A 27,655-nucleotide genomic window follows, 5' to 3' on the forward strand; every position below is an offset into this window, starting at 1 on the left:
GCACCCAGAGGCAGAGGCAGGTGGATCTCTGTGAGTTCCAGGCCAGCCTGATCTACAGAGGGAGTTCCAGGACAGGCTCCAAAGCTACAGAGAAACCTTGTCTTGGGAGAAAAAAAAAAAAAAACAGAAGAAGAAAAGGAAAATTAGGTTTAGGTTTCTAAAACTGGACAGAACACTGCTTAAATAACCTCAGCATAGTCTCCTTGTCTCTGAGGGGCTCCTTTTATCTTCACCTTGACAGGTAGTTTGCATTGGATCAGTGGCAGAGCTTGAAGAATTGTCAGGAACAAAAATCTCAGATCTTCACAGAGAGAGGTCAGTTCCCAAACACCTGACTCACTGCCATGCTGTCGTCCTGGTAAGCCCGGAATTGCAGGTCTGCATTGGGAAGGCCCTGGTCTGTTACTCACTTTGTGGATGAGCCATGTTGGCCTGTGTTGATGCCTCCTTCCCCCTTGATGAAATGTCAGATAACTTTGGTTACTGACCTTTCAGATTGAGGGCTCCCGCTGTTCTCAGCTTTTGGAGACAGCTGCCCTTTTTTGAGACAAGATATCACAATAAAGTAACCCCCGCTGTCATAGAAATCACTATGTAGGTCATGCTGGCCTTGATCTCACAGAGATCTGCCTGCCTCTGCCTCCTGCCTGAGTGCTGGGATTAAAGGTGTGCATCACCACAGCAAGCCACTTTTTTTTTTCTCATATATATATCACTTATCTACTAAGTGTGTGTATACTGAAAAGTGCATCATTAGACAAATTTATCATTGAAGGAATATTCTGGAGTGAGGTTGCCCAAACCTAGATGGTACAGATAGGTTCATCACTCTGGCCTGTTTTAATATAGTCAAGATGCTTATATGTGAAGTGTAAATGGGTGTTGGCAGCTTTACGTGGCACACAGTTTCACAGTGGGAGTAAGTATGCGCCCAGTACTTAAAGTAGAAGCCAGACATGACTGCCGTAATCGACACTCAGGTGGTAGAGGCAGCTACATCAGAGTTCAGTTCCATTCACAGCTACATAGCGAGTTCAAGCCAGCCTGGGCAATGAGGCCCTGTCTCAAAACTCCAAAAAAAAAATTACAGTAAGTGCATAAATGGATTGCATCGTTGTTTATGGTCACCATTAGCTACAGTGAGCCAAGCATACTTTCACGTGCCGTCTCTTTTCTTCTTGCTGTGTAGTAGTTTTGTTTGCCGCCCATCATCACCTCTGCCATGTCACTAAAATTTCTGCTGTTCCACACTTAAAGGACCTCCACGTACATGTGATCCCTCATTTAGTACTTTCCTGTCCAGTTGGCATTTCAACTGCAAGTTCTTGTGTCCTTACAATGAATAGAGGTGGCAAATCTTCTGTTTGTCAGCATCGACCACCTGACCATCCCCTCCCGCTGTGGGAAAGGACTGCTGCGGCGCGTGTCTGAGGTGTTCGACTGTTGGTTCGAGAGTGGAAGTATGCCCTATGCCCAGGTTCATTACCCATTTGAGAGCAAGCGAGAATTTGAGGACGCTTTTCCTGCAGACTTCATTGCCGAAGGCATCGATCAAACCAGAGGATGGTATGCCCCTTCTTTCTTTGGATATTTCTGTTGGTTTTACTTTACTGGAAATATGTTCATTAAGTGCCCACATGCATCTGCCTACTGCTGATGTGGCCATGAGAACAGGCTGTCCTGCCCTCTGCCCTTCCTGCCCAGCATGGACACCAACATGGCCTTCAAGTAGGAATCTTGGCTGCCGTAAAGCAATATTGTTGCGTTTATCTTCCTTCACACTGTGGAATATATCTATATATTAAATTAAAACAAACTCTCCATACATGTTCTTAGCTTATTCATTTAAAATCTTTTACTCAGTCATTTGAATCATTTTTATAGTGGTGCTAGAAATTGGAAGGTAGTTGGAAGTGTGTTCAGAAGTTAAGTCCAGCCCCTATGTATTAACATTCTGGAGAAATCTAGGCGTGTGAGGGATTTTGGATTGAGTTTCATTTAGCCAGAGTCTTGTTTGGAACTGTGCTGTCATGCTCACTAGGAGGTCATTTACCTTGTTCTCTCGTGGGCGGGCCTGTGGCCCATGTACCGACTCAGTTCATTGTCGATGGTGCTGCAGGGTTGGATTTAAAGAGCTGCAGAGTGGTTTTCTGCTAGACCTTGACGTTCTGCAGTAAGCTGTCCTTAGACTCCAGTGACTACCAGGAACAAATTTCCGGGGCTTTTGTTGTCTAATTGTTTGTTTGTTTGTTTGTTTAAATATGTGTGTATACACTTCTTGAGTGTGGTTTTGTGCCAAGGCATCTCTGGGTTTCTGGAACTAGAATTACAGGCTGCTGTGAGCCATGAGATGTGAGTGCAGGGAACAGAACTCTGGTCCTCTGAAAGAGCAGTCTGCGCTCTGAACTGTTTAACCCTTTCTCCAGCCCCACAAGTTCCTGTGTTTAAGGAGGGCCAGATCACTTATTTCTCTAGGGAAAAGTGAAGTCTGGCAGTTGTTAAAGACCTTTTGTTGTTCCCTTGTCCTCACTGTCTGCTTCCGGCTCCCTTTTGTTTACCTGAGCTGTCTCCTGAGCACCAGGTAGTGTGTCCTGTGGAACAAACAGAAAGGGATGTCTGGATGGGTGTTGATATCAGGATTGGACTCTGGTCTTCTCTTCTTCAGTTTGTGTTCTTTGGTGTTCTTGAAGTACAGGAGCAGATCAAGATTACAGGAGAACATCTTCCTGATAGAGGAAGCTAGTCAGAGTGGGACAAGAATGTCCCCCTTTATGGTAATAAGTCTGTGAATGCTGCCTACCTAAGTAAGAAGCTTCCTATCTTACGGAGTGGAAGCATTTTCTGGTTCTGTAGTCTAAGTGTTGTTTGTGTCTTTGATCATCACATTGTCTGTCCCATGTGACCTTGTAGGAAGCATGGCATCACTCTCAACTGGCATCTCCGATCATGCTGGGGGTGCCTGAAAGTGTTGGCAGTGACTCCTCACTACAAATTTTTGTTTTAAGAAAACTGCTTTTTGGCAATCAATTTGAGTGATATGTCAGAGACATGATACATGATTATCCAGGTGGTATAATATAGGGCTGGCCAGGTAGCCCAGTGAGTAAATGCGCTTACCACGAAGTCCGATAACCTTGCAGGACCCTCAAGGTAGAAAGAGATCCAACTCCCACAAGTAGTCTGACCAACACATACCCCATAAGTAAAAAATAAACAAAGAAATTAATTAAATTAATGAAGTATAGTAACTCAAAACTAAATGTTCAGTCCAGTGAATAAATATACATTTTCCTGTGCTTAGATTCCTTTTCTACTTTTAATGAATTATTCTGGTTTGTTTGTTTTCCAGGTTTTACACCCTGCTAGTGCTGGCCACAGCCCTCTTTGGACAACCACCTTTCAAGAATGTGATTGTGAATGGACTCATCTTGGCAAGGCAGGTTCAGCCTCTCTGTAGTGACGTGTTCAGCTCTGATGCTCTTTATTCGATCCTTGAAATTTGTCTTCAAAGCAACCATGTTCTGATTGGACCTCACCACATTTTCTTTTGGGATAGAGTTTAGCACCACCAACTCTGAGCTCTAATGCCCCTTTCCTTCTAGTCTCAAACTTGTTTTTTTTTTTTTTTTTTTACTTTTGAGGTGGGGGGTCTCACTATGCAGCCCTGGCTGACTTGGAACTTAATTTTGTAGGCAAGGCTTGTCTTGAACTCACAGAGATCTGCCTATCTCTGGTTCGTGCCTATGTGTCTCATACTTCTTACTCTCCTTTTCCTTTTTTTTTTTTTTCCTGAGGCAGAGTTGCCTCAGGTTTAACATCCTCCTGCCTTAGCCTCTTGAGTACTGAGATTATAGTGTGTGCTATGGTTCCGTGACCTGCCGATGCTCCTGTGTGGGGTCTTCTGCAAATGCAGAGGAACAATCCGTGTGAGGCAAGAGGGAAATCCAGTTGAGCAAGACTCAGCCAGTGTTGGTTCAGACTCTCAGAGTCTGACAGTGGGCAGTTTATTTTTGAAGAATAGTATAACTTTGGAACAGAAGTTTCCAGGTGATAATTACCTCAGTCCCATGTACACAATAGAGCTAAAGGCATGACTTCATCAAAACTCTGGCAAAGTACATATGACTTCTATCGTGAAGATGGATGGGTTCTATAGCTTAAGGGCCTACAGGAAGGTCTGGTGTGCTCTCAGTCATATAGACAGCCTGGAGGTTACCAACCTATAAAGGACATGTGACATCTCCCCGTAAGATGGGTTCTATTGACTGAAAACAAAGCTAAAGATAAAGTCTGGGGAGAAAAGTCTGGGATAAACATAATAGTCTGGGAGATTCAGACTATTATGGCCTGGGCCTACGGATAGCACAGGCAGGTCGCCAGGCTATTAACTGCATCCTCTCCCAGCCTTGTGGGTGGAAAGCAGGTTTGCTCACCGGTTCCCTTGCAGAGACAAGCCTGTGTGCTTGACATTCTTGGTTTCTCTAGTGCTTACCTGAGCACAAAGCACTCTTACCCTCTACACTCCTGATGATTGATGGGTTCGTTCTATCCTCTCTGCTTGCTTCAACGTGTCTTAGTAGGAAGACCAATTAACACATGCTTCCTTAGCCAGGCCTGCATGCAGACTGCCATGCATAACACATTACTCCTCAGAGCCATGTGACATGGGCTCTGGAATCATGCCCTTTGGTAATGAAGGAACAGAAAGTACCTTACTGAAGATCTGAAGATGCACAAATCAGTTGGTAAATTCCCATTCTGAACATAGGCATCAGGGCCTGTAAAATCCGGTTTTTTTTTTTTTTTTTTTTTTTTTTCCCCCCAATTATTTCTTGTTGGGACTGAGATTCCCACATGGTCCACCTCTGAGCCACACCCCCATTCCTGCCTTTTAGTGGTTTTCTTGGCTGATGAGATGACTCAGCATGCAAAGCATTGCTGTGTAAGCCTGATGACCTGGGGTCTTTGCCCAGAACCAATGTTAAAGTGGAAGGAGAAAGCCAGCTTACACCGTTGTCCTCTGACCTCCACATGTACAAATACACGCGCACACACACCCACCCCCTAAATACGCTACTTCCCCACCAGTACAGCTATGACATTAAATGGTTTCACCACCATAGGACCTTGTTGCTACACTTACCTGTCCATCTCTGTTCCTAATTTCTCTGGAATCAATAAATGTTAAAACATCTTTCTGCTCCAACTTACCTTGAAACTTCCCTAAAGACTCACTGTGATATTAGAAAGACATCCCCTGGTTCCGGGGGTAAAGGCACTTTCTGTGCAAACTTGACTAACTCAGATCCCTGCACCCCACCCACATAAAGATGGAAGGAGAGAGCTGACTCCACAAAGCTGTGGCCGTGACCCATGCCTTTAATCCCAGCACTCAGGAGCAGATGCAGATGAACCTCTGAGTGTGAGGCCAGCCTGGCCTACAGAGTTCCAGGACAGCCAGGGCTACACAGAGAAACTCTATCTCATAAAGAACCAAAAGGAAAGAAACTAAAAATAGAAACACCATGCCATTGTGACTTAGACTGGTTTATATCTCAGTTACCCATATGTATTTGTGTGCTTGTATTTGGTCTACGTCCATAAAGAAAAACCACCTATATTTACATTTTTAATTGGTATCTACTTTCTGTTTTACAAGTGATGGCCAAAAAATGAGCAAACGGAAAAAGAACTACCCAGATCCAGTTTCCATCATCAATAAGTATGGTTCGGATGCCCTCAGGTAGGAAGCAGTTCTCTGATCGTGTGTATCTGCTGTCCTGTAGTCACTGTTCTCAGATGGCTACATAATTATGCTTTAAGCGTTGGGTCTCTGTGTGTCGATTTATATTTTTATAGCTCTTGATAGAAGCTATCATGGATACCATGAGCTGTCCATGACCACCCAGGTGGTGCAGATTTTCTCTACCTCAGCTCCTGTCTAAGTTCACTGTCTTAGTGGTGTTAGAATTATCTTTTTTTTTTTTTTTTTTGGTCTTGCAGTTACAAAGCTGTATAAGATGTATTTACACCAGAACAAGTAAACAACTAAAAGCTAAAAGGTTTTAGAGAACTTTTAGCTACTGCTTGAAACAGTCATGCCCTTGAAATCTGTCATGCTTAGGTTGCAAAGGCCTATCGAGCTCTTTCAATATCCCCCTGTCATCGGGGACACCCACTCCCAATCCCATGGTGTGCACCTTCAGACAGTTCCCTGTGACTAGAAACAGGGAGAGGCTGGCCTTACTCTCATTCATCTGTCAGACTTGTATTTAACCCATTGTCCGTTTGTGCTGGGCCATTCTCCACAGTGAGGGTAGCTGTGCCCCTCATGAGCCTTTGTGCACCAGTGATGGGGGTGTGAGTGTGTGAGCCCTGTTCCTCTTCAGTAGGAAAGTGGAGTTGGGCTGGCCTCCTTGGTCCTTAGTAAAAGGAGAAAGACTTCTGGGATTGGAGGAGGAACTAGAATGTTGCCTTCTCAGTGTTACAGTAGTAAGGCTTGGTTTACCATCTATGTAAGTCTGTTTCTTTGCAAATGTTCTGCTTCTTCCAGGTTATACCTCATCAATTCCCCTGTAGTGAGAGCAGAAAACCTCCGCTTTAAGGAGGAAGGCGTGCGGGATGTCCTCAAGGATGTGCTGCTCCCGTGGTACAATGCATACCGCTTCTTCGTCCAGAATGTCTTTAGGCTTCACAAGGTAGGAACCACCACACTGGGTTGTGTGTGCTGAGCTATGAGCTTGAGGCCACTTTCTTCTGTTGTCTGCTGTTGTTGGATAACCCAGAGCCATGGGGAAGCCTTACACGATGATACAGGAGGTGTGTGGTCCTCTGCAAGTCATGGTCCCCTCTGTATAAAGAGGTGTGTCATAGTTTGGTCAGTCAGTTCTTTGTCCCAGAGACTTCATGTTGATTGAGATTCTCCTCCCATCCTGGAACTGATGGGGTGTGGAATTAGAGACAGTATAAGAGTCAGCTACTGACAGAGTTATCTGATGAAGGGCAGGGCCAGACTCTGTATCTTGGGAGTGTGGTCAGGGAAAGCCTTGGGCCGAGACTTGGAGTGACAGCAACTCAGAATGGGTTGCTAGGATAAGAATAGTAGTCGGGCTGGGCGGTGTTGGCTTACGCCTTTAACCCTGGCATTCAGGAGGCAGAGACAGGCTCTGTGAATTTGAAGCCAGTCTTACTTAAAATCACGATTCATTGAGAATTTGGTGGTGCTCAGCCTATTTCTGAATATCAGATTTCAGCTTGGTAAGGGTCCAGGGTTATTTTGTATTTTCGTTACTTCTTGTCATTTAACTGATGGAAAGCATTTGGTAGGCCTAGAGAGACGGCCCAGCGGGTAAGAGTACTTGTTTTTCCAGAGGACCTGAATCTGGTTCCCAGCACCCATATTATGTGGCTCACGTGTACCTACAACTGGAGCTCCAGGGGATCTGATGCCCTCTTCTGGTGTCTGTGGACACAGGCACATAGAAGGCATGCGCACACTCTCTCTCTCTCTCTCTCTTAAATAACAAATTAGTTATTTTTCTCTGGTATTAGTTCCCCCTTTGTACATGTGAATGTCTCACCGGGTGTCTGTCTGTAGGAAGATGGAGTGGAGTTCCTGTACAATGAGCACACGGTCAGAGAGAGCCCTAACATCACTGACCGGTGGATTCTGTCCTTCATGCAGTCCCTCATTGGGTTCTTTGAGACAGAAATGGCAGGTGAGTCTTCTCATGCTGTCTTCCCAGGGATGAGGCCTGTTTACTCTCTTAAAATTGTTCTTTTGCTATTTCAGCTATTTTCCCTTATTAACATGGAGCACGTTTTGAAAGATAACACAGATAACTTTTTGTCAATAACCCTGAAGTATAGTTTTAATGAGGCCCATTAGTTGTAGAAAGGAGTTGATTTCACCACCCTGGGGAATTTAATCTGAGGAGTGCAGACTTGTTCTTGTGCAGAGGATCATCCAAGAACCCTACCGTCTTCCCATACTAGCTGTCATGACTTCCCATGAAATGGGGTCTGGAGATTGTACACCTAGGACAGAACCCAGTCTGCATAGGAACTAGATAGATCGGTCCTGTAAGATGAGCGTTCTGCACAGGAAGCTAGCCACCCTCAGAGGACAGCTCCTGGCCCAGAGGTCACATGTCTACTGCATCAACAAGACCCTGAAGGAACATGTCTGCAGGGTAGTGGGGGCATCCTGTGGGAGTTGCCAGTTGCTATCAGCTCCCTCGGGAAGAGCTGCTTCTGTCTCCCGTGTATGTGCTCACTAGGTGTGAGGTTCACTTCTCTCTAGAAGGTGAAACCTGAACCCAGGAATCTCAAGCTTCCCAAAAAGTGAAGTATGGTGAACTCCAGACATAGTACCAACTGGCCTTTCCTCTTTAACATAAAAGGCCTCAATTATAGAGGTTTTGCAGTAAACTTGTAATGGTGGCCACACCCCCTTGGGCATGAAAGAGGGAAGCAGGAGGCATAACTTTTGCTCTTCTGTCTGCCTTAGGCCACGCCCAAGGGGGGTGAGGCCACCATTGCAAGTTCACTGCAAGACCACTACACCCCAACTGCTGAAACCACCTGTCTAGAAGTGTTTGACCAGCTAATGACTGTGGCCCTGAATTCTGGTTTCTGTGACCCACAGTAAGAGCAGCTCTGCCCTTTCCATCTTCTCCTAGTGGTATAACCGTGGCAGTGTCAGCAGTTTGTTTGGCTGGATCTTTCTCCTCAGTGGGGACTGCTGTGCTCTGTAAGATGCTGGGCAGCATTCCCATGTCACTCAGTAGACAGAGCAGTGTTGCCACTCCCTATATTTATACCATGCGAATATCTCCTCGTGCTTTGCCAGATATATTCTGCAGGGCAGAATGGCCCCTGGTCACGCATTGCTGGTACGTGCTGTGCCTCTGAGCATCTAAGGCAAACTTTCTGCTACTTTCTAGTTAGGGGAGGAGGCATCACAGAGGTGTGAAGCTGGGTTCTCGGTGCTGTCCAACCATTCTGTGCACACCATGACTAAGTCGCACAGAGTATGGGTGCAGTTTTTCTCACCTGTCTGGGTTTGCTTGTAGCTCACTATCATTTTTGTGTGCCCCTAAACGCCTTGGCTGCTGTGTCATTCGGTTCCTGATACTTGAGCCATCTGATTGGTTGATTCTCACTGTTCCCCTAGTGGGTGGAGCACCTTGGATTGAAGAGGTTGCTAATTCTTTAACATCTAGTTCTACCCCCGTTCCAAGGCCTGGCTTGGGTTGCTGACTGATACGTTGCTTTTAGCTTACAGACTATATACTGTGGTGCCTCGCCTGGTCAAATTTGTGGATATTCTGACCAATTGGTATGTCCGAATGAACAGGAGAAGATTAAAGGTAAGAGCTGGTGGAAATAACAAAATATCTGAAGTTTTATGGTCAAAAGAAAAAAAGAAATGCCAGGTAGTGGTGGCACACACCTTTGATTCCAGCACTGGGGAGGCAGAGGCAGACAAATCACTGTAAGTTCAAGGCTAGCCTGGTCTATAGAGTGAGTTTCAGAACAGACATGGCTGTTACACAGAGAAACCCAGTCTCGAAGAAAAACAAGAAAGAAAATATGAGAAAAGTTCAGTGCAAAACAGCATTGTCAATACTCTGTTCTGAAGATGTCTTCTGTTTATGGTACATTAGCTATACTGATTGCAATTGGCAGGATGGGAGTTCTAAAAGTAACCCTGACAAGTCATTAGCGGTGAAGTGTCACAGCTGGTACAGCACTAAGCTGAGCAGACTTGTTAGAATTGGGCAAATACTGTCAAGTATGGCTATAATCCTTAAACTTTTCAGAGGAGTCGTGAACAAATCTCTTCGCCCTAGCTAGTGTACTAATGACAGCCAAAGGCTTTCCTCCATCAAAGCCAGTGAGTTTATTGGGGCTCCTTATGGGACAGTGGGTCAGGGGTTATGGAGCATGGATGCTGCCTCAGTGACAAAAAGCCTACCCCAGCATGGGGCCACCACTCAGGAAAGCAGCATTCTCACAGTTCCCTACACAGCTTGGAGGCAGTTTGTCTGGGCCAGCTGTCCCTGCAGCAATTGTTTCTGCTTACAGAACCTTGGGGAGGGAACTTCTGGGGGTGAGCAGTTTAATTCTGTGCTTCTTAGCCTCATTCCTGGAGGGAATGCTTCAATTTAGAGGCAAGAGCTACACAACGGGGGCACCTCTTTGTTTCTGTCTCTGCCCAAGGAACAGTAATCAAGTGTTTGCGATAGACAAAATTCTCAGCTGTTGGGGTTTTAGGGTGACATGGACACTGGTCTCCAGACATACTGACTTGTGCAGAGTTTGTAATGGGGCAAGATGGTGGCAGCTTCCTCACTGCAGGCAGTCTTTTCTTACCGTGAATCGGTAGTTAGTTACTTTAAAAGCACATGTATATACCATTTTTAAAGCAAAAACTTACCTAATTCCTCCTGTTGTATTGGAATCCACCTACCTACCCCACCCCCCTTCAAGTCCATAGTCAGTCTTTGGCTCTCACTCACAGAGCCATTTCCCCATTTGTCTGGTCTCCAATAGAGATGGTCAGGGATGCAGCAGACTACTGTCCCATGCTGGCCTTTGTCACTGCCCTGCATGGTTTCTGGGGCTGATGGTTGTGGCCATTTCTCCTTACATCTGTTTTGATGACATACTTGCTACTAGCAACCGAATGTTTGTTTCTCTATTATTCTCTAGGGTGAGAGTGGCACGGAAGACTGCGTTATGGCTCTGGAGACATTGTTCAGTGTCCTGCTTTCTCTGTGCAGACTGATGGTGAGCTGCTCAACCTCTTTCCAAAACTGAGCTGCGCACAGCGACCCCTTGCTGCAGCACCCCATCTGCTCTTTAGAAGCATCAGCAGAGCCTATCTGTAGCCCCTTTTCAGAAAGCTAACAGCTCATGAGTCTAATCCTTATTCTTACACCAGCTGAGAAACACTGACTGCTCAGTCATTGGTAGTTGAGCATTTAGTCAGGATCTGCTCTTAGGGAGGTAAGGCGTCAGTCGTGTTAATGTGACTTCAGTAATTGTGAATAAAGAAAAGATTCCTAAACTCATAATACTTACATGGTCAAGCATATCATAACGTAGCATGGATAGAAAAGTGTGACTATTTGACATTGATTCCTGTTAGTTAAACTGAATTAAAGGACATATTAGTGGGAAGGCTGCTGCTTCAATTTCCTGTGTCCTATTCTGCTGCTTCAGTATAGTGTTAGAGACCTTCTGATGAGTCTGTAAAGTTCGCAAGACCTTGGTGCCGTCCACATCAAGCTTCCTACACCTGCATCCACTGATAAAAGTGTGGGGTTTGTGCTTTACAGATAGGGTTTCTGGGTTTTAAGATATTTAATATTTGTTTATTTAGACATGACTGGTACTTGTTCAAGGGCTCCTGGTTTGGTTTTGGATAGCAAGACATCCAGGGATATTTTCAGTCCTGTGACGTAGCCCTACTACTGTGCTTCACACATAGGAAGTCATTTCTTTGAGAAGGGTTGTCTAATAAACAGCCTCTGTCTGTGTATTGCTTGTCACTGTCTAGTGACTCGTTTTCATTTCTCAGGCTAAGGGAGATCAGCTGATGATGGTTGTATCTCAATGATATTCTCTCCCCCATCCTCACGCAGGCTCCTTACACACCATTTCTTACTGAATTGATGTACCAGAATCTAAAGACGCTCATTGATCCTGCTTCTGTCCGGGACAAGGACACACTCAGCATCCACTACCTCATGTTGCCACGTGTTCGGTAGGAATCAAATACAGAAGCGTCACCTTGGCCACGGGAAGGGGAAAGTACATGTAGGGTCCTGAGCTTCCCGGGAAGGAATGGGAGAGGACTCATTTCCCTGCTCTACGCCCTGAACCCTTGTACCACCTAGGCTGATGCCGCTACTCTCCTGCTGTGGTTAGGTGGTGCAGCAGCCTCCTTTAGAGTTGTGGTTGGGTCAGATGTAAACACTTTTTGAGTTTTTTGTGTGCCCCTCAGGGTAGGAGTGAGCGAGATGTTCTGTAGCACTGGAGATCTAGTCTGATCCTGTTTCTCACCTAAGCATAGCTGTTTCAGATTTTCGATTTTTGAAGGTAATGATCTCTCATGTTCTCGTGTTTATCTGTCAGAGAAGAGCTGATTGACAAGAAAACAGAGGATGCAGTATCTAGAATGCAGTCTGTGATTGAACTTGGGCGAGTGATACGAGACCGGAAAACTGTCCCAATAAAGGTTTGAAGTTTTATTTAGATCCCAGATTGACACAGAGCTGTATCTTAGGAGACTGTAATGTAGCCCTTCCAGCAGTGGTGTAATTCCTTGTCCTTTGCTGCAGCTTAGTACGAGTGGCTCGGCACTCGTTTAGCTAAACATTCAGGTAAACTTTGGCTAGGGGAGCAGTCAACATTTTGCTATCTGGAGGAATTGACCCTTAGTCATTTCCCCTCCCTTCCCTTCTAGTATCCTCTGAAGGAAATTGTGGTTATCCACCAAGACCCAGAAGCTCTGGAGGATATCAAGTCCTTGGAGAAGTATATCATTGAGGTAAGGTCAGTGATGGGCCTAGCTGGCTTTTTTCCTTCAGGACAGTTATTTTAGGAGGTGTATCTCAACGAAGTTTTTATTCTTTTATAAATTGCTACTTGCATAACCATGCATGAAATTTTACATGATCAGTGAATCTCTTTACTCTCATATACTCTTCCTCAGTAAAATTTTGTAATTAACAGAAAGGCTTTGCCTCTTCCAATGATGAAATGGTGGCCATTTGCTGTTTGTGGATGCACTAGGTGTGGTATGTGTCTGATAAAGGTGATTTAGGGTGTACGCCCTCCCAGGTCTCACTTGCCCTCTGAAGAATGTTCCTGGGATTCTTCACATTTATGCATGTGGACACATGATGCATGTAATTTTTAGCTCACCATTTTATTATAGCCTCTGTGTGTGGGGCGAGGGGTAGGAGGGACAATGACAGAATCTTACTTTGTAACATAGGCTAATTGTGGACTCAAAATTCTCCTGTCTTGGCCTCCCATGTGCTGGGGTTACAGGCATATGCCACTACTTCTAGTTCTATAATTTTTTTTTGTTTTGTTTTATTTTGTTTTTCGAGACAGGGTTTCTCTGTGGCTTTGGAGGCTGTCCTGGAACTAGCTCTTGTAGACCAGAATGGTCTTGAACTCACAGAGATCCACCTGCCTCTGCCTCCCAAGTGCTGGGGTTGAAGGTGTGTGCCACCACTGCCCAGCTGCCCAGTTCTATAATTTATCTTTATCATGTCTGCATAGTATTTATTTCCTGTCTGCTTCATAATTTATTTAAATATTCTATTTGAGAAATGCTTGGTTCTGATTACAAAGATAAGTGTATCTGCACTTTGCAGTGTGTAGTTACTGAGTGTCTCTGAGTATTTCTCTGTGTGTGTGTGTGTGTGTGTGTGTGTGTGTGTGTGTGTGTGTAGTTCAGAAGTGGAGTCCAGAAGAATAGAACACAGTATTGGTAGCTGGGTAGTGCATTAAATTCACAGGATGCTTATTTCCCTGTATTTTAAAGGGTTAGGAGTCTGAAATGGATAAAGGTGTTGGGCTCATTTAGATATGTCAACCAGGAAGAGAAAGACTTCCTGGTTTCTTTCTGCATTTTCTGTAGCCAAGCTACAGTTTATTATGTTAGGAGTAACACAGAGCCATTGGACACATTGTCCATTTAAGCTGTCAGAACTCTATGAATGTCTCCTGTCTGTTGAGTTCAATCACAGGACTGCAGGGGAAAGCAGTCTTTTCAGCCTTTGTCTCAGTAATCTGGTGGAGTGAGGCAGGTGGCAGTAGTGGATACAAGTGTCTGTTTAGAATCTGTTTATAATCGCAAAACTCAGTGTTCCTGTTGTTTGCCTTACAGTGTCACTGGTCCTCTCAAAACCTGCATTCTATGATGTTTTTAAAGCAAATATGTTTCAAGTTTTAAAAATCCATTACTGTTTCAAAACATGTTTTTAGTTTTTCACTGGTAATATTTTAAGTATATCATTACAAAAAATTTTCATTTTTTTATTTGATTTTTAATTATTTGAGAATTTTAGACAGATGTTAGAATCTAAAAAGTGACATTTTATCTCCTGATTTAATACCTTGTAGACACACACATTATTATATATGCATCTCTCCATCATGATCACCTTTTATATATGGGTATGACTTTTGAGACATTGTCTTACTGTATACCATAGGCTTACTTTGAACTTACCCGGTGGTCCTTCTGCCTCAGCATCCCTTAATTATCACACTTGGCCTCCATCACCCTTTAATCCACCTAGATATAATAGCAAAACTCAGTGTTCCTGTTGTTTGCCTTACTTGGTACTTTCTTTTTCCATTGTCTCGTACTGACTGTATCATCATTGCTCCCTATTTCATGGGAATCTGTCACTCGCATAGTGGCATTATGAAGTCCTGTAATTTCACACCTCCTGGTTAAATGATAGTGAATGGTGGTGCTTTGAATTCCTTATGCAAGTTTACTCCTGAGAGATAGAACTTGTATTGCAAGTCCTCTTTCTTTCTTCCCTGCTATATTTTTAGATTTTGTGTGTGTGTGTGTGTATGTGGGGGGTGTCTCACTGTGTAGACTAGGATGTCTTCGAACTCAACAGAGATCCAACTGCCCCTATGCCATGTTCGCTAAAATTAAAGACATGGACCAGGCCGGGTGTTGGTGGCGCACGCCTTTAATCCCTCGGGGGGCAGAGGCAGGCAGATCTCTGTGAGTTTGAGGCCAGCCTGGTCTCCAGAGCGAGTTCCAGGACAGGCTCCAAAGCTACACAGAGAAACCCTGTCTCTAAAAACCAAAAAAAAAAAAAAACAAAAGACATGGACCAGTGTTGTAGGATTTTCTTTTACTCTAGCCCCACATTGGAGTGCCAAAATGTTGTTGGTTGTGTTTTACTCTTTTGGCTTTTTTTCTCTTTGGGGGGCCCACCACCCATCTCCCAAATAAACACACAGAGTCTTATTCTTATGAATGCCCAGCCTTAACTTGGCTTATATAGCCAGCTTCCCTTACTTAAATTATCCCATTTATGTTTTGCCTCCGGCCTTTTAGCTTCTCTTACTTCTGTATGTTTCACTCTTACTCTGTGGCTGGCTGGGTGACTGGCCCCTCATGTCCTCCTCCTTTTCTTACTCCTTGTTCTCCTTTGCTCCTCCTTTTCTCCTATTTATTCTCTCAGCCATGCCTATCCTTTCTCCTGCCTTGCTATGGGCAGTTAAGCTCTCTTATTAGACCATCAGATGTTTTAGACAGGCAAAGAATCACAGCTTCACAGTTAAACAAATGAAACATAAAAGAATGCAACACATCTTTGCATCATTAAACAAATGTTCCACAGCATAAACAAAAGTAGCACACCTTAAAATAATATTCTACAACACACTGGCATCAGCTCTGGCATCCTCTCTTAGTGATGCTCAGCTCACCTGATTGGTCTTGCGAAGAAGCATTGCTTTTCTGTTCCATTCAGATAGTATTCTAAATGTATTTGTAGGATCTCACTCATTGTTAGACTCATAAAACATTTCCATCTTCCTGAAAAGAAAGCCAGTCTCCCTCACCATTCACCCGTTTCACCCTTACAATCTGATCGTTTACTGGCAGTTACAATTTATATTTTCTGCCTGTGGATTCACCTCCTTTAGACATTTCATATAAGTAGAAATGCATAGTTGGTAATCTGCTGTGTCTGGCTTGTATTGCTTAGTATAACGTTTTCATAGTTCATTCATGTTGTAACACAGGAAAATACTCAGTTCCTTTATGTTGCTAACTACTCCACTGTGTGTATAAATCACACTTTATTTACTCAGTCACACCTACTTTATGGTGCTGGGGATCCAACCCAGGGCTTTGTGCATGCCAAGTAAACCTTCTGTACTGCGCTACACCCAGCCCCACCCATTCAGCAATTGACTGACATTTGGGTTATATCTGATTTTGTCTCTTGTGAATAGTATTGTTATGGATATTCATCTACATGTTTTATGTGATATAGATTTTTGTGTCTCACACTTTTGTTTTCCCTTTGGCACTCATGGTAGGAATTAAATGTTCGAAAAGTTACACTGTCTACTGATAAAAACAAGTATGGTATTCGACTAAGGGCTGAACCAGATCACATGGTCCTTGGGAAGCGTCTGAAGGGAGCCTTCAAAGCCGTGATGATGGCCATAAAGCAGCTGAGCAGTGAGGAGCTAGAGCAGTTCCAGAAAAGTGGTGAGTGTTTGCCTGCGTGTCCTCGCCCAAGGACTGCTTCATACTTAGACTCCTGTTGGGTGTTTCCATCTGTTTTTTTTTTTTTTTTTTTTTTTTCTTCAGTTCTTCATCCCATTAATAAGAATGACAGTTGTAAATTCCAGTAACTTTCTTAGACAGGTGCCTGGTATCCCAACTTCTTACTGTAGCCTCTGGGTGCCAGTATTCTGTTCAAATCTGCCCTCTTTCCCTCTAGTTACATTTACTTCTGGAGTCAGCCTTAGTGGAGTGGCTACAGTGGGCTTTCCTAACGTTCCTGCTTGCACTAGACAGAGACAGTGTCCAGCACTTCACACTGCCCCTCATTTCACTTGCACCAACGCTTGCCAGTGCCAGCCCACAAAACACCAGGGTCATCAGAGAGCACAGTATGCTAATAGCAGGCAATCAAAGAGGAAGGTTGACAAGTCTGTTTGTCCCATAGGGAGTATTGTTGTGGAAGGCCATGAATTGCACGAAGAAGATATTCGCCTCATGTACTCCTTTGACCAGGCCACAGGAGGGACTGCACAGTTTGAGGCGCACTCTGATGCTCAGGTATTTTTCTGTTCCCTCAAAGATTGTTCTGTGTTTCTTTGTTTATTTGTGTTTTTGAGACAAACATTGTGTAGTCCTCTCTGGCCTTGGATTCATTGTGTAGCTGAGAATGTCCTGGAACTTCTGCCTCCGCCTCTGGGGTACTGGTACAGCTAGAGGCATTTATGCCCAGCCTCCTAGGACGTTCTTCACCAACATATGTGAACATAAGGGCGTATTTTACCCATGCCTCACCCACACATCAGTTAATTCCCTTTAGATCTCTCTTAGGCTTAGTGTGGGTCCTTATCTTGTTTATCAGGTGTTTAAGTGAGCATTTTGTAATTTATGTTGGTGGTGAATAATTGTCCTAATTGTTGGGTTGCACAAAAGCCAACCCTATAAAACAAGCCCATCATAAACACAAGAAAGTTATCCAGGTCTTAGTAGTCCACCTAATAACTTCCTGGGTGAAAGTAAGTTCAGAGAAGCTGGAGTCCCAAACATGGGCTGAGTATAGAGATTTTTGGGGAATGCTCTGGAAGAGAATGTAGAAGACTGGCTGCATGAGTCCTTTGCTCCACAATACGGTGTGGAAAGTTTGCTGCTTCGGGAGCATCACGACCAGGGATCATAGGTATTACAAGAGTTGTATTTACTAGGTGGACAAAAGATCACCCCTTCATGTGATAACTCATGAAATTGGTCTAAGGATTCTTGGGGCATCTCTCCTATGAATAGGAGAATCTGCATCCTTCTAAGAGCTGTAATGATAAGCTTGTTTAGCTTACTTTGTTTGCTGAATGACTAAATGATGTTGGAGTATAGGCTAAACAGAATTTGATGGGGCTTCTTGTTGTTGTTTTGGGTTTTTAGATTTGTTTTCTGTATATGAGCATTTCACCTACGTGTATGAATGTGTGCGTGCACATGCCTGATGCCCACAGAGGTCAGAAGAGGTTGTTGGGATTCCTAGAACTTGAGTTATGGAAGGTTGTGATCCCCAATGTGGGTGCTGGAAACCGCACCTGAGTCCTGATCAAGTGCTGAGTTAACTCTGCAGCCTCAGAATTTAGTTTCACTAAGCTTTTTAAAAGACTGTCTTTTTTTCAACATTTATTTCTTAGTCTTGCAAGCATGCATGTGTGTGGGGGGAGGGGAGTGCAGGTGACAGCATATGTGTGGGGTCAGAGGATAACTTGCAGGAACCAGTTCTCTCTTTCCAGCATGTTGGTTCCAGAGATCAAACTCTAGGACACTCTCCTGCCTGGCAGCCCTGGCTCTATTCACCAAGTGTGAAGGAGATGACCTTATTTCATTGTCATGCACACTGTTCTTCTATATATAGGCTTTAGTTCTCTTAGACGTCACACCTGACCAGTCAATGGTGGATGAAGGCATGGCTCGGGAAGTCATCAATCGTATCCAGAAACTTCGAAAGAAGGTAAGTTAATCTCTTTAGGAACAGCCTGTAGTTTTGGGTTCATGCTGGTTTTATTTTGGTTGTTGTGGGGAACAGATGAGGCAGGCAGTATAAACCGTAGGTATCAATCGATGGTAATGATGTTTTAATCCATAGCCCCTTCTGATTGTACTCTGCAGGAAAGTCAGGCCACCCCCACCCCACCCCACCCCCCGGCTGGGTACCAAGAGCCTTTTTAGCCCGTCCATCCTTCTTCAGTTCCCTTGGGTTTCCATAGAATTGTCTCCCAGAAAGATCACTCTCTGGCTGCTACACAATGTAATCAGAGATGACAAATGAGTGTTCAAGGAAGATAGACACCAGTATGGGAGGGCTTCGAACTGAGGAGAGATTGCTGGGTCTCTGCAGACCAAGGTAATTTCCTTGTTAAGAGGTGAGGAAGGTACACATAGCCATCTACAGGAGGAAAAGGCATCACTGAGTCCCTAGTAGGTCTGAGAGTCAGAAAGCTCTTACTCCTGGAGACAGTGCTGAAGAGGAGGACTCCCATGGTGCTCCTCCCTAAACCAAGCCTCATGCACCTGTGGTGTATAGTCTGAGGAGGGCACTCCAGCATTTTTGCATCGTGCTCTGGTTCAGAGCTTTGTGAGTAGGTTCACGGTCAGTCTTTTATTTCAACACTCATGATGGGCTGATTGCACTAGGAAAAGACACAAGAAAAGTGGGTAAAAGAACACAGAACAGCAGGTGCTGGTCTTACATATCACCTGAGCAGAATGGGCAGGGCTGGCCTTCCATGACAGTTCAGCATACATTTGTTCTCATTCGATACCTTTAGTTTGGTGAACAAAATATGCTTCTCTTTTAAGTTTTTCTAAATGTTATTTTAGTGCAATCTGGTTCCAACGGATGAAATAACAGTTTATTATAATGCAAAATCTGAAGGAAGATACTTGAATAATGTCATTGAAAGCCACACCGACTTCATATTTGCCACTGTCAAAGCTCCCTTGAAAGCATACCCAGTTCCTACATCAGATAATATCCTTATTCAGGAGCAAACACAGGTGAGTTCTGAGTTATGTGGAAATACTAATCTTTCACACTGGGTTTTAATTACATCTTTATAGTTAAATTTTGATAAGTTCTAGCCTGCTGTCTTATTTTTTCTGTTGCTGTGATAAAATATCCTAACAGAAACAACTTCCAGTTCAAATCCAAGTTCATTGTGGTGGGGAAGGGCTGGTGGCAGGAGTGTGAGGAGCTGGTTGCATTGCACTGTCAGGAAGCAGAGCCCTCTGGCTGCTTGGGTGCAGGTGGCTTCCCGATTTTGTAGTACAGAAACCATGTGCAGGGAGTGGTGGGTCCTGGAACACGAGCCCAATCAGGACAGTCCCTCAGTGTGTGCAGAGGGTGACTCCAGATCCTGTAGGAATGAACACAAGCCATCACACCTGCAGTAGAGACGGGCATAGACTTCAGGGCTGAAGTACTTCCGGGAGGAAGGTCAGAGAGGAGGAAGGGAAGGAAGACAGCAGATGCAGCCTTGTGGCAGTTCTCTTAGGGGAGGCAGCCAGGAATAACCCATTCTGTCTAAACTAGAACAGTGGACGCTGTGGATTTTGATAATTTTCATTAAAAATGAGTGACAGTTGGATTGAAAATAATTTAACTTGTTGATGGTGGGTTATATGTTTTAAAGAATTTCCTGTTGCAGGTAATAACTTCTTAAAAAACATTTCATTAATTACATCATGTTCCTCTTCCCTTTCCTCTTTCCAAACCCTCCCGTGTCCCCTCTTTCAAATTCATGGCGTCTTTACACATAGTACTTGCAGATGTTACTGTGAAAATTTGGCACCAAGACATGAAAAAATATTGGCCCATAATTTAGAAATAAGTCATTTGTTTGATCGTTTTTCTTCCTGATTCCTAAACGTAGGATCGATACAGAGGAACTTGAAAGTGTCATTGTCTTTTCGGGTGACACAGATATGTTATTATTCCATTCTGTTTTACATATTGCTTACTTACTGGGCTTTTAAGAATGAACATATATTGTTACGTAGTTAGAAAACCGTATCTTTGAGAGGCCAGGTGAGGAGATTGAGTTATAACCGCAGTTCTTGCTTCTGAGGAGCTTTTTTCTTACTCAGTTAAAGGGGTCGGAACTGGAACTCACACTCACCAGGGGATCCTGTGTGCCTGGTCCTGCTTGTGCTTATGTGAACCTTAACATCTGTGCAAACGGCATTGAGCAAGGTGAGTGCAAGTGAGTCCTATGCCTGTGTGACTGGCTTGCACACTCTTGAGCTAGGGTCTTACTGTGTGGCTCCGTCTCGGCCTCACTGTCCTCCTGCTTCTGCCTCCTGGGTTGGGATTACAAGTGTCCCACCATCGTTTCCACTTTTAGTTAATTCTATAGAAATCTTTGACGCAGTCACAAGAGAACTGGTAAAAATTTAGATAGCTTTTTCTTTTGTCACCCAAAGGAGTCCTTTAATAATAGATAATGGGCCGGGCGTTGGTGGCACACGCCTTTAATCCCAGCACTTGGAAGGCAGAGGCAGGCGGATCTCTGTGAGTTCGAGGCCAGCCTGGTCTCCAGAGCGATTGCCAGGATAGGCTCCAAAGCTACACAGAGAAACCCTGTCTCAAAAAACCAAAAAAACAAACAAACAAAATGGATAATGGATCTACTTGCAGGTGTGAGTTGGCTTCAACATGCTTTTCCATGTTTGTTCCGCTGAACCCACCTAACACCCTGAGTATTCTGTGCAAAAGCAGCATGAGATTCTTATCAATAAAGGGAAGAAGAGAAACCTTGAAGCTAAGTGACGATACTGGACGCTTCTGTGGTTTGGATTTGCTGCACATAGCCCAAACCTTTGGAGACGTGCCTCAACAAAGTTCTGCTTTCTCTGCATGCTCTCCCACTCCCCTGCATGCACCAGGCATATTCAGATACACACAGACCACATACCAGGGGGTATCTAACACTGAGTGGAAATAGATAATTAATAGCCACAAACACTGGAGTGTCTTGAAAACAAAACAATAAAAATAACATATTTTTCAAGGTCCTAGAGAAGGGAAAACATGAGGTAAAAGCTCCAGCAGTTGTGTATGGTAAGGGCCCATTTCCTGGTGCATAGATTGCATCTTGCTGTGTCTTCACATGGTATAAAGGCTGATGAGTTTTTTATAGTCTGTTATAACAGCATTGATCTGTTTATAAAGGTTCCAACCTGTGCCTTCATGATGTCTCAGAAATCCTACTTCCTAATATCATTTTGGGGGCTAAAATTTCTAAATGGGAATTGGGGAAGAGTGGAAATAATGGGTTCATATTCAGATCGTGGCACTTAGCTTCTCAAATTTGTGAATTTGGGTGTAAGTAAGACCCTATCACAAATTTTGGCAATTAGGTGTCTTTTCCTGGGAGACAAGAAGAAACATCTGTTTACACACACACACACACACACACACACACACACACACACGCACGCACGCACGCACGCACGCACGCACGCACGCACGCACGCAAATAATGTTTCTAACTGAGGGAACAAATTAAGGTCACCCACTCAGGTAGCCAGAGTTCTCTACTTTGTGTTTATAAGGAAAGTCTTCAGACTTTTTACACTTTGGACACTTAAAACACTTCATAAAAGAGAAAACGGATCCATTGAACTTTACCAGAAATGAAAGGCTTTGCATTGTTTTTTAAAAATTTACTCTGAGCAGGATGAAAACAAGATAAAGTGTTACAATAACACTGAACTGGTGAGAGAGGAAATATTTAAACAGTAAAGAGGCAGTCCAGTAGGAACGCGCAGACAGTAAACTCAATAGTAAACACACAATCCAGTTAGGAAATAGAGTAATTTATTCAGGATACTGTACAAATTATAGAAATAAACATGAAAATATTTAGTGTCTTTAGCCAGTAGGGAACTGAACATTAAAAAGCACATCTAGGAGCATAATGTTTTTATTTGTGAGTTCATTACAATAAAGTGATTTATAAAAACCTGCAATAAGGAGGTATACACACTGGAAAGTACTAAAATTTATGCTTATAAGGATACAAAAACAAAAAAGACAAACAAAAAACCTTAGGTCTTGAGTCAGTATAGAAAAATATGTGTGATTGAATCTAATTGTAGGATGTTGGCATCATGGCCACTTGAGGGTAGTTTTTTAGGGTAGTGATTAGTATTTTAGTCACTCTGTACTTTGGGGATTTACAGCAGGCACAAAGTGAAAAATGAGGGTTGTAAGTACAAAGGTTTGAATATTGAAAAGGATGAGGACAGACCAGCTGGTGGTTTAATTCTCTGACCCACTGAGATTTGCCCAACCCCTTCTAATCGTAAGTGTGGTGTTGGCTTATAAAAGGGCTCGAACCCTCTTTGCATTGCTTGACTTTTTTTTTCCCCAAATTTAACATTTTCTTTAAGTTTTACTCCACTAAATGGGTTCTTTCTTTTGTGGCTTTCCAGGTGGAGTGTTGCTTTTGGAAAATCCAAAAGGTGATAATAAGTTGAACCTTGTAAAGCTAAAGAGTGTTGTTACCAGCATATTTGGTGTTAAAAATGCAGAGCTGTCAGTCTTCCACGGTGAGACAGGTATGTGGAGAGCAAGAGGTGGCGTGAGGTGGCTTGGTCAAGGTCTTCATTTGTTGTAGCTATGCAGCAGAGCCATTGCGTTTTTCCTCACTCTGGGGCAGCAGGGGTTCTTACCAGCTATGTCTGCTGCCATGTCTCTACTGTGCTCCCCTCTGTGGAATGGATGAAACCCTGCACTTACAGGAAGCCAAGGCCCTCGTCCTCCCCTGTCCCTGTTAGCCATGAAACAGATCAGGACTCGACCTCCCTGCTGAGTTGTGAGCTTATCAGACAGTTCCTGGGCCTTAGTGAATCCAGACCTGGAATCCATTTTTAAAGAATTACAACTCAGGTCAGGGAGGTGGCCCACCAAGTAAAGCCCTTCTGCGATCAACTGGGTTCCCGTCCCCAGCATCTGTCTAAAAGGCTGCTTTATCAGCACACCTGGGGTCCCACACTGAGGCAGTAGGACCTCAGCGTAGTCTAACCAGTGAGCTCCCTGTCCCAGGGAATAAAGTGGAGGCCAGTGAGGTGGCTCAGTGTGTAAAGGTACGCTTGGGTTTTTACCAGTAAATGAATGGGAAGGCAATTGAGCGAAAACACCTAGTGTCAGCCTCTGAGCTCCACACATGCACACAAACTTTTAAAATGAATTAGTATTTGTTTGCTGACTGATTACCATTTTCAAATAGAGTTTTTCGTGGTAAATTTTGAGATTCTTATAAAATGAAAATTTTAAGAGGAGCCATAATAGATGAGGAACACTGAAAGGGGAGAAAACAGCTTGTGTTGAATTTTCAGTTATGGGAGTTGTGAGTTTGGTGCAAGGTACAGCATTTACCCAGCAAGCACAAGGTCATGAGTTTGGTTCCCAGCAACACCCCACCCCTACCCCCAACACACCCATGACAAATGACAAGTATTTTACTATTTAGTTTTGTAGTACTCAGATTATGAATTTGTGTGGTTGTGTTTGCAGGGCTAGAGGAATTGGGCTCAGTGGTAGAGTGTGTGCCAAGCATGCGGAAGGCCCTGGGTTCAATCCCAACCACCAAAAAGCCAGTTTCCCACTATTTGGTTATCATTAAAGCCTGGCTTTGTAGGAAAAGCGGTGTCCTTTGATGAACAAATGAAATGGAAAGCATCTCTAAATGAGGACGGATAAGTTGGAGGTGAATATGGTGAATGAGGAAAAGGTGACTTCAGAATTGCTGTTACTTTTAGAAATACAGAGCCAGACTGACTTGCTGAGTCTGAGTGGGAGGACCCTGTGTGTGACTGCAGGAGCTGCCCCCTCTGCTGTCAACAGCCCCAGCGCCCTTCTGTGTCAGTATATCAACCTGCAGCTCCTGAATGCAGGGCCACAAGGTATGTGCACTCGCACCCAGTTTTCCAGTCTACTTCAACACACACACACCAGCCAGGCCTGGTATTGCACACCCACCTGTAGTCTTCTGTAGTCTTAGCACTCAGGAGTCTGAGGCGGAAAGGTTATAAGTTCAATGCCAGCCTGGGCTATGTAGTGAGACCTTATCTCCCCATATCAATAAACAAAGTATTCATTCCCATGGTTCTTCAGGGAATGCACTTGGTTTTGTTGTTTTGGTTTCTGCAGTGTGTTTATGTAGAAAGACCATCATCCTTCTGACAGTCAGGAAACAAAAAGACCATCGTAGGAAAAATTACATCTACATGGAACTCGGTTGTCTCTGTGCCAGAACTATTGATTTGCAGTGTGATCTTATGTTTGTTTTCTTGGAATCTGTCCTGAGAACTTGGACACCTCCAGCCTCAATGCACGGCTTCGAGGACCGTCATTGTGCACATTTTTGCTGGAATCCTTGTCTCTTCACTTAACCATGCACTAAAAATCAGTTCCCCAGTGGCTGGCGTTCATATGTCAGTTTCTCTCATTCCTCCTCTTCCTCACCTCTGACTGTTTAAAGTTACTTCTGTGCAGCCTATGCCTCCAACTGAAGCTCCTGTACCCACTTCAAAGCCCTCTGGATTGCTGGTTGGTGCTGCCTAGGGTTGCCGCCACTGTTGGAACACGGGGAGTTCTCCGGAATTGACCTCCCTCCCTCCTTCCCTCCCTCCCTCCCTCCCTCCCTCCCTTCTCCAGAGTGTCTAACAGGGACTGTGGGTACCCTCCTGCTTGAAAACCCACTTGGACAGAATGGACTCAGCCACCAAGGGCTTGTGTATGAAGCAGCCAAGGTATTTGGACTTCGGAGCAGGAGGCTCAAGCTGTTCCTGAATAAGACTCAAACAGAGGGTGAGTAGCTGTGACTAGAAGGCTTTTCCTTCTTTGAAAGGAGACTGGTTACTGCTCATGTTTTGTCTGTGAAAATAAGTTTTGTGTATTTACCTTGTTTTGTTTATTTTTGCAAATTAATCAGAAATTAGCCATGATATAATTAAAAATAGTAACAACTTAATAGTGAGGTGTAGCTGAGAGGAAGAATACTTCCTTAGCATGTCAAGACTTCAGTTAAATCCCCAGTCCCAGTTAATGGGGGAGGTAATGAAAATAGTTCATCTCTTTGTCAATAACTTAAAAATGCATACTTCTCAGTAAATTACTCTATTTCCTGACCTTAAATGTACATGTGGTTTCTTCAGGAGAATGGAGCCTGATGGGAACTTTCAGCTGACACTCCAGCCAGTCTCATCCCTTGTCAGTTTATCAAGCATGCCGCATGCATCTCCTCACTGGGCCCCATAACACGTGAAGATCTATCTAGAACACTGTTTTTACTTTGTCTTTCTCAAGGTTTCTCACAGACGTCTCTACTGCCCAGAATCTTGCTCTCACCAGATTGTTCCTCTGTCCTTGTAGCTGTGTTCTGGGTTTTTCAGCTGGTCTGTTTTTCTTACCCTTGCAAGACGTTCTTTCAGACTCTGTCCTCTTTCAGTACTTCCCTTTGTCTGTGATGTTCTGCAGTCCGACTGTGATATGCCTCAGTCTATAGATTTTTAAAATTGTGTTCCTTGTCATGTGCATGATGGGGGCACACATGCCACCACCACCTCCTCTGACACCAGCACAGCCTTGAGCACTTCTCAGACCACCCTCAGATTTACTGATTGGCTAGAAAGATTCACAGACTAATTAAAGGTAGTATACTCACAGATTTGCGTATCATGCCAGTTAGAGTCAACCAGAGAAAGACATGAAGGGCAGAAAGGGGGTGGGGCTGTGGAGGAATAGCCAATGTTACCTCCTCCAATTCCCTAGTAGAATGACCAGGCAGTATCACCACCCAAGGAAACTTGGTGGAACTTGGTGTCTAGAGTTTTGTTGGGGTTTAATATGTAGACCCAATTAATTCATTGCCTGCCTGGTTGGTCTTTGTCTCACAAGTTACCGACCAATACACACACTTGACAGCTAAGTCTTCTGGTGTGGCCGCCTGCCCCGAGTCATCTTGCTGACAAGCTAATATGTAATCAGAGCCCACTGTAAGCAACAAAGATACCCCTGTCAGAAAATGCCATCGGTTTAGAGACTCCCTGGGAGCCAGGACAGAGGTGAAAGTGGCCTTAAGATGGGGACAATAATAGACAGTTAACAGTTTTTTAAATGTTCACTCACAACACCAGAATATTGACTTTTAAAAAAATTTCTCTTCTAGAAATTACAGAAGATATCCCAATGAAGACTTTGAATATGAAGACTGTGTATGTTTCTGTCCTGCCAACAACTGCAGATGGCTAATAGTTATCTATGTGGCCCTGCCCTGACTTCTACCCATCTACACACACACACACACACACACACACACACACACACACACACACACACACACACACACACACGGGCTCAGTGAAGGTATTTACTTTGGGCTCTGTCTAATATGCTGCTTAGAACCCATAGTTCAGATGGGATTGACTGACCTAAGACCTCACATAATTTTCACATTTAACCTTAAACACCTATGCAGTCGTGTTGGGGGAGGGTCCTAATGTTACCTCAGCACCACAAAGCTTATTTCTATACTTGAGTTCTTTAGTACAAAAGTAGGAGTGATTTAAATGGCACAGTACATATATCTGTATGCTTACCATTTTATGGCCTTGTAAAACTGATTTGAGACCTTGTGAAGAAATGGACATGTTATATATTTCTGCTGCCTGGATTTTCCTGGGTAATTTGATGAGATATTTTATGTTTGATTAAATCAAAGTAGTAAACACTCTTCTCATAAACTGTATTGGAAGTAATTTAGTCTCCCATGGTTTAATGAAACTTGAAATGTGTAATCCCCACCCCACCCCACCCCACCAGAATTTCTCTGTATAGACTCGACTGTCCAGGAACTCATTCTTGTAGACCAGGCTGGCCTAGAACTCACTGCCTGCTTTTGCCTTCTGAGTGCTGGGATTAAAGATGTGCACCACCACCACCCGGGTAAGGACACATTCCTTTTTAAATTGGAAAGACCGGCTTTATACTGTCCACTACACCAAAAAACCACTGACACCCGAGGTTACTTTTTATAGTGTCTGACTCTAGGCCAGCAAGATATGACTGATAATCTAAGTTTGATCCCTGGGACCTACATGGTGGGAAGAGAGAACTAACCCCTACAGGTTGCCTGTGACCATCACATACACATTATAACATACAAAAGTGTGTGTGTGTGTGTGTGTGTGTGTGTGTGTGTGTGTGTGTGTGTGTGTGTGTGTGTTCAGGGCTTACTCTGGGAAACCTGCAAATTAGAGTCAGAGTTCCATGTGCCATCAGTACCTTATGGGAAGCCCTAGGCCCTGATTATCCTATAGAGA

At 44.0% G+C, this 27,655-nt stretch overlaps 1 protein-coding gene across 4 annotated transcripts in view; it reads left to right on the forward strand.

Annotated features, from left to right (window-relative positions):
- Positions 1 to 27,091, forward strand: part of Iars1 (isoleucyl-tRNA synthetase 1) — a 49,037-nt gene extending 21,946 nt beyond the window's left edge. For 2 of the 4 annotated variants that reach the window (XM_027409926.2, XM_027409927.1), the window contains exons 15-34: positions 242 to 315; positions 1,372 to 1,566; positions 3,350 to 3,436; positions 5,660 to 5,743; positions 6,554 to 6,698; positions 7,598 to 7,718; positions 9,280 to 9,371; positions 10,717 to 10,794; positions 11,652 to 11,773; positions 12,145 to 12,247; positions 12,476 to 12,559; positions 16,105 to 16,279; positions 16,743 to 16,855; positions 18,183 to 18,278; positions 19,148 to 19,324; positions 20,414 to 20,519; positions 22,763 to 22,888; positions 24,092 to 24,235; positions 24,990 to 25,142; positions 26,503 to 26,585. In XM_027409926.2, coding sequence (XP_027265727.1) covers positions 242 to 315; positions 1,372 to 1,566; positions 3,350 to 3,436; positions 5,660 to 5,743; positions 6,554 to 6,698; positions 7,598 to 7,718; positions 9,280 to 9,371; positions 10,717 to 10,794; positions 11,652 to 11,773; positions 12,145 to 12,247; positions 12,476 to 12,559; positions 16,105 to 16,279; positions 16,743 to 16,855; positions 18,183 to 18,278; positions 19,148 to 19,324; positions 20,414 to 20,519; positions 22,763 to 22,888; positions 24,092 to 24,235; positions 24,990 to 25,142; positions 26,503 to 26,585 — 2,358 coding nt within the window. Of the gene's footprint in view, positions 1 to 241; positions 316 to 1,371; positions 1,567 to 3,349; positions 3,437 to 5,659; positions 5,744 to 6,553; positions 6,699 to 7,597; positions 7,719 to 9,279; positions 9,372 to 10,716; positions 10,795 to 11,651; positions 11,774 to 12,144; positions 12,248 to 12,475; positions 12,560 to 16,104; positions 16,280 to 16,742; positions 16,856 to 18,182; positions 18,279 to 19,147; positions 19,325 to 20,413; positions 20,520 to 22,762; positions 22,889 to 24,091; positions 24,236 to 24,827; positions 24,959 to 24,989; positions 25,143 to 26,502 lie in introns of those variants that run through there. The other 2 variants (XM_027409925.1, XM_027409928.2) reach the window with 2 other exon arrangements.
- Positions 27,092 to 27,655: the final 564 nt, after the last annotated feature.

Source organism: Cricetulus griseus, chromosome 3 (genome assembly GCF_003668045.3).
Source record: "Cricetulus griseus strain 17A/GY chromosome 3, alternate assembly CriGri-PICRH-1.0, whole genome shotgun sequence".
NCBI lineage: Eukaryota > Metazoa > Chordata > Mammalia > Rodentia > Cricetidae > Cricetulus > Cricetulus griseus.